The sequence below is a fragment of the Somniosus microcephalus genome, chromosome 4, assembly GCF_052327205.1.
Source record: "Somniosus microcephalus isolate GS21.2 chromosome 4, FLI_Smic_1.0, whole genome shotgun sequence".
NCBI lineage: Eukaryota > Metazoa > Chordata > Chondrichthyes > Squaliformes > Somniosidae > Somniosus > Somniosus microcephalus.
The window spans coordinates 249,494,537-249,513,865 of NC_140990.1; the positions used below are offsets into that span (position 1 = coordinate 249,494,537).

General features: G+C 42.0%; 1 protein-coding gene across 3 annotated transcripts in view; it reads right to left on the reverse strand.

Moving 5' to 3' along the window:
- The window catches only part of cdca7a (cell division cycle associated 7a), a 48,885-nt gene that overhangs the window by 17,294 nt on the left and 12,262 nt on the right, over positions 1-19,329 (reverse strand). Inside the window, exon 1 of one of the 3 annotated variants that reach the window (XM_085986182.1) lies at positions 7,272-7,583. The exons of 1 other annotated variant lie outside the window; for it this stretch is intronic. Coding sequence is in view for 1 of the 2 variants with exons in the window: in XM_085986181.1 (XP_085842307.1) it covers positions 6,728-6,748 (21 nt within the window). In the remaining variant the exon portion in view is untranslated. Of the gene's footprint in view, positions 1-6,727; positions 6,992-7,271; positions 7,584-19,329 lie in introns of those variants that run through there. One more of the 3 variants, XM_085986181.1, reaches the window with a different exon arrangement.

Here is a 19,329-nt window from a genome sequence, read left to right on the forward strand (position 1 = left end):
GTAAATGGAATGCAGAGCCAATTTATTCTAGCTTTGCAGACTGGATTTGAGATTTGTAGATATTTATCATCAGTTGTGCTTATTCGATATTCAAATAGCATGTTTAGGTTGGTTTGAGTAACCAAAGTAGACAGATAAAGTTTTTGTTGCATACAGAAATCTGCAATACCAGCTGGAACATTCACAACTAGGAAAAGAGCAGCTGATCTGCGATAGTAACGTGAGCCGAATGCAAATCAAATGGAACTTCAAACTGCATTTCTGTACGATTGCAAATTTCACACAAAAATACAATAACAGTTTATTAAAACTTAAGCCATACATACATCTCCAAGAGGATCGTGCAGACAGATTTTTCATAAGATAATTTCTGAACTACTGCAGTTGTTTTGCTTACATTACTGGCAGCATGTAGGTTTAAACACCAACGCACTGAATAAAGTTCCCAGTTTTAGATACAACACTTTCAATTATATGCAATTGTTAATATTTTTTTATAATGTAAAGGTTCCAAATAACCCAACTTTGCCCCTTTAATTCAATGCAACCAACAGATGCCCCAAGGTGAGAATTGAACAAACTAGAGAAAAAAGGTCACAGACGGGCTGTATTTGCACTCTGACCTAAAGGTGGTTGCATGGTTTCTGACAAACATGACAGCCTGCAAGTCTTTTCAAGGTTCTCCACAAGCAACGGGAAGAAAAAAAAATCATGCATGGTGCCCCACTGGGCTTTCACATTTGAAATGGTAATGCCACTAGGCCTTTCAGATCATTACCAGGTTTTCATCAACACAATATATCTGGAAATACAGAAAAGCCTGGAACCACTTTTCCTTTCACCACAAAGGAAACCCAGGCTTTCCTACAATAAAGCCTCAAGTTAAGATTTTAAGCTACAGCTTGCATTTCAGTTAAAGGCAACACTACGTGAACATTGCAAGTTTACAAGGCACTCACGGGTTACTTCATTTATAGTTTTGATACATACATCATGAAATTCAATCGAATCTAGAAAGTGACCGAGCAGACTCACACCAGCCTGGCAGGTACCTGCAATAGGAATATCACAGTACTCTAAAATGATAAGATAACCAACCTATTGAAATGAATGGAATTATTTAACGACTTAAGTAACATCCTTAAGCCAAAGTAAAGTCAAAAGTTCAAATCGCTGTTGTTCTAATCCACTGAAAATAACATTAGGTAGTAAGGTTTAAGTACCTAGCAAACACTACACCCGTAGGGATTTAGAAAAGAGCGTCATTTGATGCCAATGTTTATTTAAATTTTATGAAGTGCAATAGGACAAAAACAGCATGTGAGCTTTTAACAAATAGACCTTGATTTTCACCAACATTATTAAAAACTGACCATCAATATCCCTTTCTCCTGTTGATTTTTTCCTCTCTAACAGCAAGTGCTGATGAGGTATTAATAAACCTGGCAATGTGAGGGAGCCAAATTAACATGCACAGTTAAAATGAGGGAAAACGGCTTAAGCACCCTAGGTAATTGACTTTGACAGTTCAATTCCTAATAATGTCAAGATCATTAATTCCTCCAAGGCAGCTCCTACACTGAGTTCATTGGTACTCAGTTTAAATACAAATATTCATATGACTTATCCCTAAAATATTAAAAAGGCAAATTAATATTAGGCCAGAGAATACGAGGCCTGTGGAACAGGTTGCCAGCTCATGCGGTGAATGCTGATTCATTGCACATCTTCAAGAAAGCTGAACTGGTGGTCAAGTTGCATAAAAGGTAGGTACCCTGGAATATGTCAGGGTCAATAGGATCTCCTGGACTTGTTTGGCACACCTTAAAGGTCAGAGAGAAAATTTCCACATTTCCCCCCCCCTTAATGGGCCTGGATTTTTAGGTTTTTTCACCTCTCCCAGGAAGTTACATGGCTCCAAGTGGGTAGGGAGTGTCTGACTGTATGGGACAGGCTAGATGAATCAACTAGTCTTTTCCTTAGAAAATCTAGTTTAAATAGTTTGACTTATGGGACAAGTAAATTACTTCTAATTTCATTAAAGAGTGATGAAATCAAATAAATTCAAAATCTAAAATAAAAAAATTAGCATTTTAGATGTAGACCCTTTGTCAGAACTGACAGGCCGGTTGTGATATTTCCAGCATTTCCAAGAAGTATAATGTAATACATACTGGTCGTTTAAAATGGTTTCGTAACCTAATTAGCCAATTGTGACATTTGTTAGCATACTGATAAACAAAATGGCAATACACCTGTACTATGACAAGCTATTGCCAGATCAGAAAATGGCAGCTATATCAGCAATCAACATATATTCCATAATAATGGTACAAAAAACTTCTCATTGGCCCCAGTCTTAAATAATTTTCAACGCAAATGTGCAAGCACTGAATTAAACATCACCTTATGCAGATTAACAGAATGTGAAATGATGTACATGAATGTCATAATTATTTCTCTTCCCCTTTTGTTAGTTTTAGGGGATGGTCACTGAAGGTACGCCCCATTTGTCCAACAATAAAGCTACCAGTTAAGTGGGCTGTGCGCTGGAACTGCTGTTGATTAACAGGGTAAAATGTTAAAGATCACACTATAGACATTCCTACCTACAATAGAAAGCATTCAAAAAATACAGAAAGTATAGATACATAAAACATTATTGCTCACGTTAATTAATCTACTAGATATAGTAGCTAAATATTAGCTCAACAAGGCCACTTTGTTATTAATGTTGGGCTGGCTGCCTGGCTTTTACTAATGGAATGTGAACAAGAGACCCTTCCAGATAATGTAGGTAAGTGTGCTGCAACGTTCTGCCACAAAAGATGGAAGGGAAGAGACATTGAAAATGGTCTTCACTGGTAAGTTAGGGCATCAATTTTCAAACTGGGGTCTATTAGGGAGTTCAAGAAGGGTCATGAGTTCTGTCCATTTGTCATTAAGTTTGTGTGTTTGGCTTACCAACATAATTTCAGTTGCTGTACACTAATAAAGACATTTTCTACAATAATAGCAGTTTCCTTTTACATAGCCGACAGGGTCTATCAACAGTAAGTAGCTGTCAAATTTACAGTGAGTCCTCAGGAATGTGTCAATATTTGCAGTGGGTTCCCCCATACTGAAAAGTCTGGGTTAGGATAATTAATTTTTGAAAGACTTAAAATAATTCGTTTCTTTAGCTAGAAATATTTGGGAGAAAACCCTACACTTCATATCTGTAAGTTTTAATTAATCCACATCAAGTCTTTTACCAACATTTTACATGACTACTAGTATAAAGAGAATGCTGCAACTCTCCACGTACTTGAGGAGAACTTGGAACAGAAAAAATTTCAATTAAAACACCACTATTTATCACTAGGCATAATGGTGGGCATGTGAATTTTTTATGCTGTGACCACTTGAACTGTAAAATACACCCAGTTGTGCAATTTCTGTCCTTTCAAGCTTGGGTTGTATCTAGAGAACGTTTTGAGCTATATAATTAAACTAGATAAAAATATTGGCTTTTGCAGATTTATTGCTGAAGCTCAGTGCTGGGAAAAATTTCAGATGCCAAATAAGTACCGATAAGCTCAGAGAAACGACTTGTCGTAATATTAATGCATACTGGCGCAAGTGGTTTTCCCAAGCACATTGGTACCAATGCTAAATAAACCCGGTGAAAAAACAAACTAGATTTTTTTATTAAAAAGCTTTGATTAAAATTCTGTGGCTGAAAGTATAAGACTTCTTTAAACATTTGAAGCTGACATGGGTATGGGGAAAGAGCAGGAGAGGGAGTCTAATTGGATAGCTCTTTCAAAGAGCTGGCATAGGCACAATGGGCCGATTGGCCTCCTTCTCTGTTGTAAGATTCAATGAATCTATGTCACTTACAACTGAATTCTTGAGATCCAGCTTTTGTTTATCTGTCTTTGCTGACGTTCTGTTTAAAACAATAAGCATTGACAACAAGACAATGGGTCTGTATTTAGTAGGCTGAAGGGGTTCCTGTGCCCAAGTGTGTGGCATGAATTAACCACTGTGGCAGAGCTCAGCACCACTTGAGTGCATCAACTTTATAGTATTAAGCCTCAAAATAGGTCAAATTAAAAAAAGTTCAGTACACATCAACTCATAAACCAACTTTTAAAAAAAAGTATATTTTTATCTTGATTTCTTTCACAACAAAGTACAAGAATCTCCTTAGAGCAGAGAAGATTGAGAGAAGATTTGATTAGAGGTGTACAAAATAATGAGGGGTCTGGACAGAGTAGATAGAGAGAAACTGTTCCCACTGGCAGAAGGGTCGAGAACCAGAGGACACAGGTTTAAGGTGATTGGCAAAAGAACCAAAGGCGACATAAGAAAAAACTTTTTTACGCAGCAAGTGGTTAGGATGTGGAATGCACTGCCTGAAAGGGTGGTGGAGGCAGACTCAATCACGGCTTTCAAAAGGCATTTGGATAAGTACCTGAAAGAAAAAAAATTGCAGGGCTACGGGGAAAGGGACTAGCTAAAGTGCTCTTGCAGAGGGCCAGCACGGGCTCGACAGGCCGAATGGCCTTCTTCCGTGCTGTAACCATTCTATGAATCTTGCCCACCGGCAATTCCACCAAAATCTTTTTCAATTTGATAAACAGGAAGGAGCAGGAGCCACATTTTCTGGGTCACTGTACACATTGCTTTCGTCACCAGTTTATAGTCAAGGGCAGAAAAGGCCATTCAGCACACTGAGGTTTGTCCTTCTCGTATTCATACTTTCTCAGCCTAGATCCAATTGTGTGTTGAACACCCCAAAAGTCTGTATTTCTACCCGTTTAACCTGGCAATTTATTTCAGACTTCTTTCACTCTTTCCGTGAAATTGTTCCTTCTGGCAATGGTTGTAATTTTTTATTTCTTGTTTATACTTATAACCTTTGGTTATGGGACTAAGAGGAGGACATATTTCTTTACCCAAAGGGTTGTGAATCTTTGGAATTCTCTATCCCAGAGGGCTGTGGAGGCTCAGTCGAGTATATTCAAGACAGAGATCGATAGATTTTTGGATATTAAGGGAATCAAAGATTATGGGGATAGTGCAAGAAGGTGGAGTTGAGGTAGAAGATCAGCCATGATCTTATTGAATGGTGAAGCAGGCTCAAAGGGCCGAATAGCCTATATATGTTCTTATTTAAAATAAGTCAGGATTTACTGTATCTAAAAGTCATTTACTATCGCATACTTTAAAGAGATCTCGCTTTAGTGACTTTTCTCCAGCCTGTGGAGATTGAAGTCCTTCATCATCGCTGCGCTCATCCGCCTTAACCTTGCAATAACCCTTGTTGCTCTTCTCTGTACATTTGCACATCCCTTGTGTAGCATTGGGAGGAGCACTGTACACGACTCCTACTGCGGTCTAATCAATGTAATGTACAGCCTCAACATAACCTCATTACATTTGCAGTCCATTGTTCTAGCTATATATCCCAGCATTTTCTTAACTTAAGCAGTTCATTTTCCCAAGAATCAAATAATCTGGAACTAAATTTAGCTCCCATTTGTGACTATAAATAATTAACTACTCCAAAACCCCCGTCAGCTCTCAACATACATGCATACACATATATCACAACATTTTTATTCAAATAAAATTGCATTTAAAAACTGCAATAGCTGCTCTTTAATAGTTGAAGCATTGCACTTCAACTTTACCCTTCAAGTAGTGGTAGGTCAAAATTAGAAGTCAAATTTTCAACCACACCTTCAACAGTCTCCCATTGTAGACAGTTTGAAGCACGTTTACAGAGAAGTACAATGTTTCAACCATATATATATTTAAAAATTCTGACTTTGGTCGGGGACACTTTTCAGGGGATAGAATGACATATCTTAGGAGAAAGGAGCGTCAACAACTGTATCCATCTTCCAAGAACCCCCGAGTGATCAACAATCGAAAGTGGTATCAGCATCGCCCCCAAAACAGGCCATACACAAATATAAAGGCCGACCTCTGCGGGTCGACTCTTTCTCGCTAATTCAGTGTTGGATGCAGCGAGCTCACAAATTTCACGGTCAATTAGAGGCCAGCTGATTGAATTGCCCCATAACGGCACAGCCAGCTGCAATCTGGCAGAGGAGCGCCGTGAGCCATTTAACCAGCTCGTATCGAGCAGACTTTAGAAGCGCCAGCAAGCTGACCTTTTCAAGCCCGCTCCATAAAATATTAAGTTAAATACGAGTTTTGCGCGGCCAGTCACAGCACCACCTGGGCTCGGCCGCGCGCTCAGGGCCCGGGCTCGGCCGCGCGCTCAGGGTCCTGTCAATCATCTCCGGCTTTTCCCGCGTTAAGTTGGATCACGTGATCTGGCGCTCAGTTTAAACCCCGAGTCCAAAAGTTCAAAGCAGAGATTTTGAACGGAAACGCGATTTAAAAAAATATATATATAAAAAAGTTGCAGCTCGGACAACAAAAAGTGTAACTAACAAAAGTACTTAAGGTCGGCTACTGATGATTGTTTGGCACTTAAAACAAATCTTAGGGAAAAAAAAGAAAAAGAAAACGAATGGTAATACTTCGAAAGCCTAAGTACTTCAAAAGTTTAATCATTAAAAACATGAATAACCAAGTAGAATAGCTTAAACACCAAGCTATATGTTCTCCAAACTAATGCAAGTGCAGTGAAAGCGCTCTGCAGGCAAACTTCTCTTTTACCCCTCAGCCCGCTGCAGAAACGGATGAATGCAACGTGTACACTTACCTTAGCGCGCAATTTCTTCATTTTGTTTTAAATTTCCAGAAAGTTACTTAAAACCACAGCAACTTCTGTGCTGTGAGACTGCTGCTGAGCGGCGCGCCGACTGGGAATGGCTCGATGCGGAGGCGGAACCGCGGCCGGCTTTCGCGCGCTGCCGGATCCCCGCAGGCACCGAGCGCGCGGGCCGCTTAGTGCTGGCAGCGCTGTATGGAGAGCATACACCCACCCTCCAGAGTGCAAAACCCAATCCCACAACAAGGGCTTGCTTCATTCATTGCTTTTAGTCCTCATTTACTGACTAGTTATTATGCACTAATAAGGACAGAGAGCTTCCCCCCCCCCCGCTTCCTTTTCGGATGAATATTCATAACATAAGGATGGTGGAATTAATTTCTTTTTAAACTTTTCACATTTGGATTCAATTCAAAAACCCAACTCATCAAACAAATATTCAACTTGACGTGGCTACAAAATAAATTATTTTTTATTCACATAAACCAGTTCTGACCAACCGCCAACGATTATTAAATATTCACTTTCTACTTACTGCAAAAACGACTGAGAAACTGATAGTTTTACTGCACAACAGCTTGCATTTATATAGTGCTGTGGTAAAACGTCCCAAGGAGCTTCACATGAGTGTTATCAGACAAAATTTCACACCGAACTATAAAAAGAGATTAGGACAAGTGACAAAAAGCTTAATCAAATAGTAGGTTTTAAGGAGTGACAAAGGGGTAGAGAACTTTAGGGAGGGTATTAGAGCTTAGGGCCTAGGTATAAGGCAAGGCAGCCATTGATAAAGCAAAGGAAATCAGGCAGATATCTCGAAGGGTTGTAGAGCTGGAGGAGGTTACAGAGATGGGGAGGGGCGAGGCCATGGAGGGATTTGAACACAACACAATCTTCACCTGGCAAAACCATGTCACCTAACATAAAATTATGTGTGTGTATATAAGTAAGTTTTGATGGTCAAATCCAAAACATTAGCCTTTTCCTTCAGATGCTCTTTACTGGGTCTCTATTTTTAGCATTTTCTGTTTTTTCAGATTTCAAATATTGTTTATTTTTATTATTACCTCTACTAATATAAAAATGTTAAAATGTAATTTGGAAAAATATTAAAGCTAAGTTAAATAATAACTTTAAACTAATATAGTAGCTGTAAAAAAATTATAATTTTCAAAAAGTCTAATACAGCAATGTTCACACTAATCCAGTGTGCAACAATAAAGGAATAACTCATAGGACATCTATAGGGAACAGTACAACCGAGTCTGATCCTGTCATCTCTTGATACACGCACACAAAATTAATTTAGGTTATAGCTTATTTTGGGGAGGTACACATTTGATCATTATATTTGACGTATTATTACATAAGGCTCAACACTGACCATATGCAGTCATTGCACAGCAGCAATTAACAAAGCAAACAGAGTACTAATATTTATTGCCAAACTAGTAGAGTGCAAGTCTGGGACTGTCCTGTTGATGCTGTATAATGATCAGGTCACCTCCCCCCCCCCCCCCCCCCCCCCCCCCCCATGTACTTTTCCCTCCCTCAGTTTGGTATTGTACAAATTTGACCAATTTCCTATACTTTTCTAAATCCTACTGATTTACAGATCAGAAAGAGTAGGGGCTTCAGCACCAATTCCTTGGTAACAACACTCAATACAGTTCCCCAACCTGATATCACTTGCCCCAGTTACCCTCTGCTTCCTGTTTCTGCCAATTCCCTATCACAACCAAGTTTTATTTAGAATGTCCACTGCCATAACCAGCCTTCTGCGTGGAACTTTAGCAAATGTTTTTTAGAAGTTTAAGTAATGTAGTACATCATATGACTTTTCAACATCCATTTGGGAAGTCAGGTTCTCAAATAAGTCAATTGAAGGCTTGCTGATTAAAGTGATATTTGAAAAGGAAACATTTGCAGGGCTATGGGAAAAGAACAGGTTAGTGCAGCTAATTGGATGGCTCTTTCAAAGAGCTGACAGTCACGATAGGCCAAATGGCCTCCTTCTGTGCTGCATGATTCTATGAATTCACTTTGTATTATCTAATTAATCTATTTAGGGCTGTGTTTCTTTAATCTGAGCATACTAGTCCTTGGTATGTACTTACACTGCATGCTGAGTAGAATGTTCTTAAATGGATTCAATTTAACCTCAACTGAGGTTGGGTTTACAACTCCTTCCTCCCCAGTTTATTTGTTTAACCTCATAACCTCGAAGTTGGCCTTTTTAAAGTTACAATCCTGAGTATTAACTATGTGGTATTGGTTTATCCCAGATTACGTCAAATTTAATTATATTATGGTCATAATCACGCAGGGATACCATTACTAATATGCTGAGTATGCAATCAGTATCACTTGTCATTACCAGATCAAGAGACGAAATGCCCTGGGCCAGAAAGCAAACATATTTAGTAACTCAAATTCTAGACCATTCTCCATTAATATCAGGTTGGTTAAAGCTCCCATTTGTATGACCTTTTTGTTTGCACATATCTTCCTTATTTCTTCATAGAATAATCTTTCCTTCTGTTTATTTCTGTGATCTATACAGGGGCAGACTGGCTCCCCTGAAAAGGTGTGGGATTCGCACAGAAAGTGGTGTGCTGATAATACAGCATTATGGAATTATTCAGGGGACACTCTGGAATTCTCCCAATTTCCATTATGGTCAGTTCACCCTTGGGCCTACATCAAACTTCTACAATCATCTTTTCCCCATTGCACTGCATACTTTCAGACATACTTGTTTTACATCCTAGGTGATCCTCAAATGTAGAGCTATTCCACTCCCTTTTATTTCTAGTCTGTCCTTCCTAAATATCCTAAATCCAAATATGTTGTACTCGTCTCCATTATTGAGGGTTAACCATGTTTCTGAACTTATCATTGTTCCCAATTGCAACAACAGCCTTGAGTTCCTTCATCCTATTGCAAATGCTTCCTATATTATATATATATATATATTCACAGATACAAACTTTAATAGACTGAGCCTAGCCTCAAGTATTCCTATTTTATTTGATCTCTCAATTATTAATTTTCTGTGTTTTTGGTCGGTTTTATGTATACTGCTCCATTCCTCCACCCCCATTCAGCCAACTTTATTAAATACTTCCCCACAGGCCTAATTACCCTGTCTGCAAGAATTTGTATCAATCCGCTTTGGATCGTGCCCACGAGCATGTCCCAGTGTTACATCCAGTTAAATTGAGTCTACAGCATAGAAACAGGCCATTCCGCCCAACTGGTCTTTGCTGTCATTTATGCTCCACCCCTTCATCTAGCCCTATCAGCGCATCCTTCTATTCCTTTCTCTCTCATGTGCTTATCTTGCTTCCCCTTAAATGCGTCTATGCTATTTGCCTCAATTACTTATTTTGGTAGTGTAAAGTCTGTGTGTTGTATAGCGAATTAATACACAGACTACAAGAGTAAACTTTAACAGGACTTTACTATTCGAAGGTCAGGGCGAATCTGCCCAATCACTCATTACACAGCACTTATATACCGGTGTGGTCACCACCGGTATTACAGTATACAGCAGCCAAAATAAAGTAGTGCAACACCTAAAATAGTTCTCTTAAAGGTGGACGGTTACATACAATAGTTCTCTTAAAGGTAGAACGGTTACATACACAACAATCCTCCCTTTTTAGCTTACAACATACTTATTCCCCATTAAACATAACATATATCCAACTTCATGTAAAACAGTTCACAGATGTAGTCTCTGCGGAAAACAGTTCACAGATTCAGTCTCTGCGGGAAAACAGTTCACAGATTCAGTCTCTGCGGAAACAGTTCACAGATTCAGTCTCTGTGGAGGCGTCTCCTGTGCTTCCTGACTCGGTCCGGACAACGCCTCGGTGTTGTAACAGTTCCCTGTGGTGTAGTCGGTTCACGTTGCTGGAGTGACTCATCCAATAGTCCTTCAATGGACTTAACAGCTTGAACTTCCGTCACTTCTGAACCAGCATTGCTGACTTCTAAAAGCTTGAGTACCTTGGAAAGTTTTTCTACTTCCGAACTGATTTGGCTCCATTCGGAGGGACCACGTGTGTGATCTGGCAGGAGATAATGGTTCAGATGGTCATCTTCTGCTTCGACTTTTCCTTTTCTGCTTCTTGGAGACTCTCTGGGCTCCACTGTCAGCTGCCAGCTGCATGCACATTTCCTCCTTCTCTTCCTCCTTTTTCCGTAGTAGCGCCACCATCTCCCGGTGTTCCTTAGACTTTTTGTTATTCTTCATGGTTTCTGCACTTTGGGAGTTTTCATCACAAGCTGGGCAGAACAGGTCATGGTAATATTCGGTGTCGTCCAACAGGTCATGGTAATATTCGATGTCGTCCTGAGCTAGGCCAGCGAGAGGGTCTTCTATTTCCTCCATACCCAGCTGGACGTTAGCCAGCTTTTGTTCCAAATCCAGACATTTTTCCTGAAGAGACTTCTTCATGTGTTCAGCTTCATCCAGCTTTTTCTGGGCTTTCTGCAAGTCTTTTACTAATGACCTCATTTGTGATTTCAATACTTCAACTTCATTCGGAGATTGATTGATCGGACTATTCAATCCCTCTACTGGAGCAGCTGTTTCAGCCTTCTGTTGTTCTACATTGACGTGAGTCAGCGTACTTTTGGCATCCACGGGCTGCTCTGCTGCAGTCTTCTCAGTCTGTGTTGTCACCTCAGCTATTTCAATAACTTTTGAGAGCTCCGAAACCCTTTCCTTTGAAGATTGAAACTCGTGTTCAAGTTTTTCCCATTTCAGAGTCTTGTCCCTCAGCATATGAAGGAGTTGACTGACCGTTAACCCTTCTGACATCAGACGTTTCCCAGTATCGTCATCCTGTGTTTTTGACGGATAGGCTACAGGGCTGTTGGTAACCTTGCACTGGGGTCCCTTTGCTGCTTCTAATTCTCCATCATCTGCAGCCTCCACCATTCGAATTTCAACAAATGAATCGTTCGGTGGTGCTGCACCCAACTTCAGTAGGAGCTCGGAATTCATGGCAACCAAATCAGCCTTTTCTGCCTGTAACCTGCTAACAAGCGCCTTCAGTTGCTGAACATCTTGCTCCACCAGATTAGGGCACGCCCCTTCAGAACCCGAATCAGCTTTGATTCGTTTGGCCTCCTCGCGCAGACGGTTTGTGTGCTCCTGCTCCATTTTCTCCATCAGCTGCTTCTGTTGTCTTTCCAGATTCTCCCACTCTGTATCAAAGAACTTTTTCGTTGCATTCATCTCTTGCTCAAGACGGCGAATCATTTGTTCTAATTGTTGTTGTAGTTTGAATTGGAGTTGAGTTCGAGCCCGGTGTCCCTCAGAAGTGTGCATGTCTGTAGGCTGGACAGACTCAGAATTCTCTGTCAAACTATGTTGTTGTTGCTCAGTGGAATTCTGTTCTGAAACTTTGTTCTCCTCTAAAGCATAAGCATTTATGCACCCCTTCGTTTTTCCAACATTAGTCTGCAAGTCCATTTTAGCCTTGTCTTTTGCACATGGGTTGGTCTTACCATCATCAGTTCCAGAGTCTGGGCTGATTATCTTCACCGAGTTCTCACTCTTTATGGTTTTTAGGAAGTGCCAGTCCATATTTATTTTCCTGATCCACTCCCGTCCCAGAAGTGGTGGACCCCCCTCAGGCAGTACATATAAGTCCATTCCTTGGTGTTCTTTGCCCTTGTCTCTCACCTTGACTTTTATCTTTCCGATGGGGTATACTCTTCGCCCCGTGTATGTCTGCAATACAATCTTGGTATCTCTCAAGGGAATATGTGAGAATAGCCTCTTGTAGTCCTTTCGGTTTATGACTGTTAGGGCTGATCCTGTGTCCAATTCCATTTTCACTTGGACTCCGGCTATTTTGAGTGTGACCCAGATAATTTGTAGGTCAACTTCCTTACTCGCATTGTGAATTCTCAGACTATCCAGTTCTTGGCTGTTGGAGTCTGAATCCGAATTCTGTTCATCTGAACTCTTCTCAGTCACCTTGTGTACCTTGCTGTGCTTTTCCTGCGGTGACTTTTTTTTGTTGCTGGTCTTCTTTCCTGACCGGCATACTTTAGCTATGTGACCAATCTTGCCACATTTTCTACATTCCTGGTTTTTAAACCAGCATTGGTTCTGGTCGTGTGTTGTCTTCCCACAACGATAACATTTAGTTGTTCCCGAAGTCATTTGATCCACGCTGAGTACCGCTGCCTTCAGCTGCATTTCCGCCGTGCCTCTCGCTGCGGCTTCGTGCGATGCTGCAATAAGGACAGCCTTATCAAGTGTAAGATCGTTCTCTTCAAGCAGTCGCTTTTGTGTTCCTTCCTTCGACAACCCGCACACGAACTTGTCTCTCAATGCCTCTGTCAGATTTTCCCCAAACTGACAGTATTTCGCTAGTCTACGTAGTTCAACCAAATATTCCGCGTTGCTTTCCTCTTTCCGTTGCGTTCTCGCATAAAATTTGAATCGTTCCGCCAACATCAGTGGTGTGGGGTTCAAATGATCCTTCAGGACAGCAACAATATTAGCGAACGTCTGATCCGCCGGTTTAGCCGGTGATAGAAGATGCTTCAATAGCCCGTATGTCTTCGCCCCCATTGAGTTTAGTAAGGTTATAGCTTTATCATCATCTTCTATTTTATTGGCCTCACAATATATCTCGATGCGTTCTACATACGTGGCCCAATCTTCTACCTCGGAATCGAAATCGTTGATGTTACCACGCTTAGGCATCTTCACAGTCTTTCTAAGAAACAACAACGAAGTTTTCCTTTAACTTTTTTTTTCTAAAATGGCGGTTTCCCGCGCTGATCTTCTTCCCCGCCCACTTTCAAGATGGCGGTTTCGCGCTTGTCTTCTTCCCCGCCTAACTGGCGGCTTCCCGCGTTTCTTCCTCTGGTGGGAGGGGTAAGCTTTGCCCTCGGGCGACGACCGCTGGTTTACGGGGTTTGCAGCCTGCGCGCCGGCTTCAGTTTATTCTGAAGCGCGCGCGAGAACAGCCGATCGCGTTCCCTTTTTCGGCAGGGGCAACCAGCGCTGGGGACAACCAGTTGGCGTCGGACAGCTCCAGCTCCCGGTCCTTCACGGCAGCCGCTGTAAGCCGCTGGCCGGAACCTCGCTCGGCCCCGCTCCCCCCTCGCTCGGGCTCTGTCTCTCCCGCTCGCCAGCACGGTCTCGCTCGCTCTCTCTCTCGGGCTCCGTCTCTCCCGCTCGCTCGGCTCTCCCAGACCTCCCGCAGTCCGGTCCTTTCCTCCCCCGGCTGCGGCCGAGTCCCTCGCGGTTTATTTATCTATTTATTGCCTCCGCGCCTTATGATCCTGGTCACAGCGCCTCGCGGCCTCGTTAGGTGCCCGGCCTTTTACCCGCTGCGTTCCCACTTGTAGTCCGGTCTCTCACACCGGCTGCGTTCCCTGCATCGCGGCTGCCGTGCCCTACGCTGCTCCAGTCTCAGCGCCTCTGGCCCCGACTTCTGTCCGGCTCCTTTCCCCTGGCCGTGGTCGAGTTCACCGCCCTTATCCTCCGTTTCTTTTTTATTTTTCCCCCTACTCACAGTCAACGTGGCCGACTTGCTTCTCGTGGCTGATCGGCTCACTCACTACCGTGACAGAAGGGACGATCACTGCCTGTTGCTGATGGAAGGCCTCGTGTCAGAATTCTTCCTTCTTCCTTGCTCTGCAGACTCGAGTCTTCTCTCAGCAGAACGGCGAGGGCGGATGCCTCTTCTCGACGCTTGTTAACTGCTTCGGATGTATCGCTGCCGCAGGGTAAGATCGAACTCGTCGCCACTGTAAAGTCTGTGTGTTGTATAGCGAATTAATACACAGACTACAAGAGTAAACTTTAACAGGACTTTACTATTCGAAGGTCAGGGCGAATCTGCCCAATCACTCATTACACAGCACTTATATACCGGTGTGGTCACCACCGGTATTACAGTATACAGCAGCCAAAATAAAGTAGTGCAACACCTAAACTAGTTCTCTTAAAGGTGGACGGTTACATACAATAGTTCTCTTAAAGGTAGAACGGTTACATACACAACAGCTAGTGCATTCCACATTCTTACCACTCTTTGGGTAAAGAAGTTCCTCCCGTAGTCCCGATTGGATTTATTAGTGACTACCGTATATTTATGATCTCTAGTTTTGGACTTCCCCCACAAGTGGAAACATTTTCTCTAGTCTACCCTAGTAAATCCTTTCATTATCTTAAAGATCTCTATCAGGTCACGCCTCAGCCTTCTCTTTCCTAGAAAAAAGAGCCCCAGCCTGTTCAACCTTTCCTGATAAGTATATTCACTCAATTCTGGTATCATCCTTGTGAATCTTTTTTGCACCTTTGTCAATGCGTCTATATCCTAATTAAGCAACTTTGAATTATGATTAGACTGTATTCAGAATTACAAGAAGACTAAAGGCAAGTATATCAACTCCCACCATATCCCTTAAGTAACTGGCTCAATTGTGATTTTTAGTTGATCTAAATCCAAAGCCCTCCCTTCTACGTTATTTCTCTAACCACACGTTGACATATCTAATCTGCCTGACTGCTCTAGGGCATGGCATCAAGAGTAATTCTGCGATTACTGCTCTCAAGGTCTTGCACTTCAATCTAGAATCTAACTGCTCAAATTCCCTTTTTATGATTAAATCCTACTCTGCCCTATGTCATTGGTTCCTTCTGGGTAGTTTACCTTCCATTCCAGAAGTTTTGGCATATACTGTAACTGGTGGCTGTTGTTTTTGTATCTTCAAACCCTTCCCTTGGAGATAATCTTTCCTTCTTCATCCCTTAGATTTTCAGGCTGATTAAAAGTCTGACAGGCCACGGCATGAACACTCCTTTATAACCATCTTTATAGCAGCCATTAGGATGGTTAGTATGGCGGGAGGATTTTATGGGCTCCATACAATGAGGCGGTTCACCTACACACACCGGAAAGAAGTATCCCACTGGATATCAACCCAGAAGTCATAGCTGGAGCTATGGTCTCCACTTGCCAGGACTGTCTGGAGCGGGGTTCAAACCCTGCACCTCCTGATTCAGTGGCAGGAGTGCTACCACTAACTGGCTTGCTCCATAACTGGTGGTGATCACAACGTATTGTGAATGTAACACCAGTTGGTTACTACACATTCAATAACATATGCTCCTTCAGTACACAGCAAAGCATCTTTTTCTGAATTTTCTCCACAGTCAGGCAGGTTGATGAATGGGAAGAGAGCGACAGATGATTAGAATGCATGAGCGTGGGAAGATACTGAGCTTTAGGGCTAAGGTGGGTGGTGGGAGTGGCAAAGTATCAGGAGTTAGGCTGTGAGAAACCAAGCAGTTAAAATATGCCAGTCTTTGCTTTGTAAATGCAAACAGATTTATGGTATTGTACCTCTAATCATAATATATTATTTCAGCATGGGAAAGAATTTCTGTGAACAAGCTGTAAAATTATTTTCTGTGCTGAAACAATAGACTATGATTACAGGTCAATCTGATCAATATAACCAAACCCCACTTATCATTATAAACAAATGTAACTATACTGATACTTATGGATTGTAGTTTTGGCAGGACAGATTGATCATTATCACCAAATAATAAAATGATCACTAAAACTGAATGCTAATCAGAATATGTTCACGCATGTGCTCCCATTAACAAATGCTGGCCTGTAGAGGCAGTAAAATGCATCTCAACCATACTAGCGTTTCTGTTGTTTACAATTCCAATTTTGCAGATAAATTTTAGTCTCGTCCCTCTATCTCAACTTCAGAAAGGCATTTCAAATTTTACAATGTCACTACTACATCTTCCAAGTTCTTTTATCTTGTGTTGATTGTGTAAGACTTCTTTAAGGAATTAGAGTAGCTGGCAAATAATGTGCTAAAGTATTTTTTTTACATTAGTCATTCAAGCTGCAGTTGGCTGCTGAAATGGAAAAGGTGGGGTTGAGCTACAGTTGGTCAGATGATCATTTCTCGATGCAGGCTTTTCTTGTTTCAGACTTTTTTTTATGTTCTTCTAGAATATGCTACAAACAGGAACCCTAGCTGATGGTTCCGATTCTTAGGGCTGGATTTTATCAATGGGGGCGCGTTGGAAGGCAGGATTGCTGGTTGTTGGGTTTCAGTCTCGCCCCCCAACGACATCCGGCCAACCCACGCTATTTTCCCTTGATTGACATTGTTAAGCCCGCCAATTAAAGGAAAGCTGGTGACAGAGGACGTCAGCATATGACGTTTCATATGTCAAAAATTTTTGACAGATGAGTTGTCAGCGTTTGACAGCTTTGAAAAGCTGTCAAACACTGAAACTCTGTTCTAAGGTGAGACCTTGTACTGACGACTCACCAAACCCCTCTCCTTAGCAGAAATCAGATGTCATCTCTGCCGTTGAGATGAGGCACCTCTGGATCCCCAAGGGTTGAAGCCTGCAGGAAGAAGCAAAGGTAAGTAAACTTTTTCTAACACTTTACACTCACCTCTCATACTTACTTCTCCACACTTGCACCCATCACTCACCTCCACAGCGAACTTTTCGACCCCTCTCACCCCGCAGACCTACTGCTCGCCTCGCTGACCCTGGTGAGGTACGCAGCCGTCGGAAAGCCGGCACTTGTGTGGGTAAAATGGGGATATGCTTCTTAACTGCCTGTTAACTACCTGTTAAAAGGCAGTTAATTGGCTGTATTCCCCTTCCTGTCTCAAGGAGACGGGTCCCTGCGCAAGTCGGGGACCCGCCTCCCGGAAAGATGGCACAGAGGCGGGTTGGGAGTGGGTTCGGTACCCGCTCCCAGTTTCTGCCATTTTCCCGGCAGTCCTGCCTTCATACCCGCCTCCCCAGGGCTGGCAAAATTCCCCCCTTAGCCACTGAGGAATTGAAGCTGCAATCTTCCTGGTCTGTAAGGTTTAGTGTCACAACACCACGATCTATTTACACACTAAGGTTTTGGGGGTTTTCCAAAATGTTCCTTTTTGTAAGGTATAATTCTCCTTCTTTGTGGAACCCCTGTGCCACATATCATCCCTACTTAAGGCAATGAGTACATGATCTGTTTCTTGGCCTGTTCCAGTGTCATGCTATACTGCTCACCAGGAGCTGCATGAGAATAGCCTAGGGTAACTCTCTGACAATTTCCTGCAGTAAAGTGCCTGGCCTACCCCCTTGCCACTTTCCCATGATAACATGGCTGAAATCATTCAGTCAAGTGGGGAACTTCAAGTGCCAATCCAAATGCTACTACAACATGAAGCAGCGCACTGAAGATCCAATGCGCTGTGCCAAAACACTGTCCGCAATTTCCCAATGTATATTTCTGAAACGTTTGTAATCAAGTACAGAGCAAGTTCCATGTTAGATATTATCCAAAGAAAAAGTCTTTCATCTCCAACAATTTCTAAAGCAAATAAAACAAGTCAATTCGATCTTCCTTTGGATTTTGAGGAGATTCTGGGAGGACATGTTGTTCCCTTCATGGAGATTATCTGACAATGGCTCAGTGAGTAATTTGTGTCATTTTGGAGTTTAGATGAGGAATCTCCAGTCTTCTCATTACAACAAGCTTGAAATTAGCATCAGCAGGTGTGCATTCAAAAATGCTAATTAAAATATGTTACTGCACGTGCTCCCATTGACAAATGACAGCGTGAGAAGGCAGTAGAATTGCATCTTGCAGGATTTCTTTTTTTATGCTGGCATGCTAGCACTCCCATTATGTCCAGTAGTGTAAGAACACACAAATGCAAAGGCCCAGGCTGTTCATCGAAGAAAATGGCTCCGCTTTTTAAATGAGTTTTTTTCAACTTATTTAAATACCACAATTCAGGTTTTTAAAGGGTATGTTACATTACTGCACTATAGAGTGTTCAAAGATTTTGTTAATGTACACTCTAGCCACATTTCCAATCTAAAAGATTCTACAATACTTGAGAAAAACTTGCATTTATGTTGTGCCTTTAAGGCAGTAAAAGTCTCAATGTACTTCACCGAGGAGCAACAGATGTGAGCAGTAGTAGGAGAGTTGACTGAAAGCATAGTTAAAAAGATAGGTTTTGAGGTGGTTTGTAAATGTGGGGACATAAGTAACAAAGTGGGATTTAGGAAGAGATTCCAGAGAATGGAACCGAGATAGCTAAATGCTCTGCCACCAATGGTGGGGTGATAATAGAGAATTCACAGGAAGCCAGAGAAGGAGGAACAAAGGGCATAGGCTAAGCCATTGGGAAAATTAGGTTATAAAAGGGTGGAGTGAGACTGGAAATTTGTAAACAATGACAAGGAATTTGAATTCAGTACACTGGGGGATAGGGAGCCAATGGAAATCAACAAGGACAAAGGTGATGGGAGAGTGAAATTTACTGCAGGAGAGGTTCTGGGTAGCAGAGTTTATGTAGGGTATAGCTCAGGAGGCTGGCAAGCAGAGTATTAAGGAAGAATCTGGAGAAAGCAACAGCATGGATTAGGATTTCAGCAGTGGGGTCAGGTAATGGCAGAGGTAGGAGATGCCGTGGAGTTGGAAGTAAGCAGTCTTGGTGATGGATAGGATATAGGGAATAATACAGTATTTGCATGTTCTCCCTAAGTTTGTGGTTAC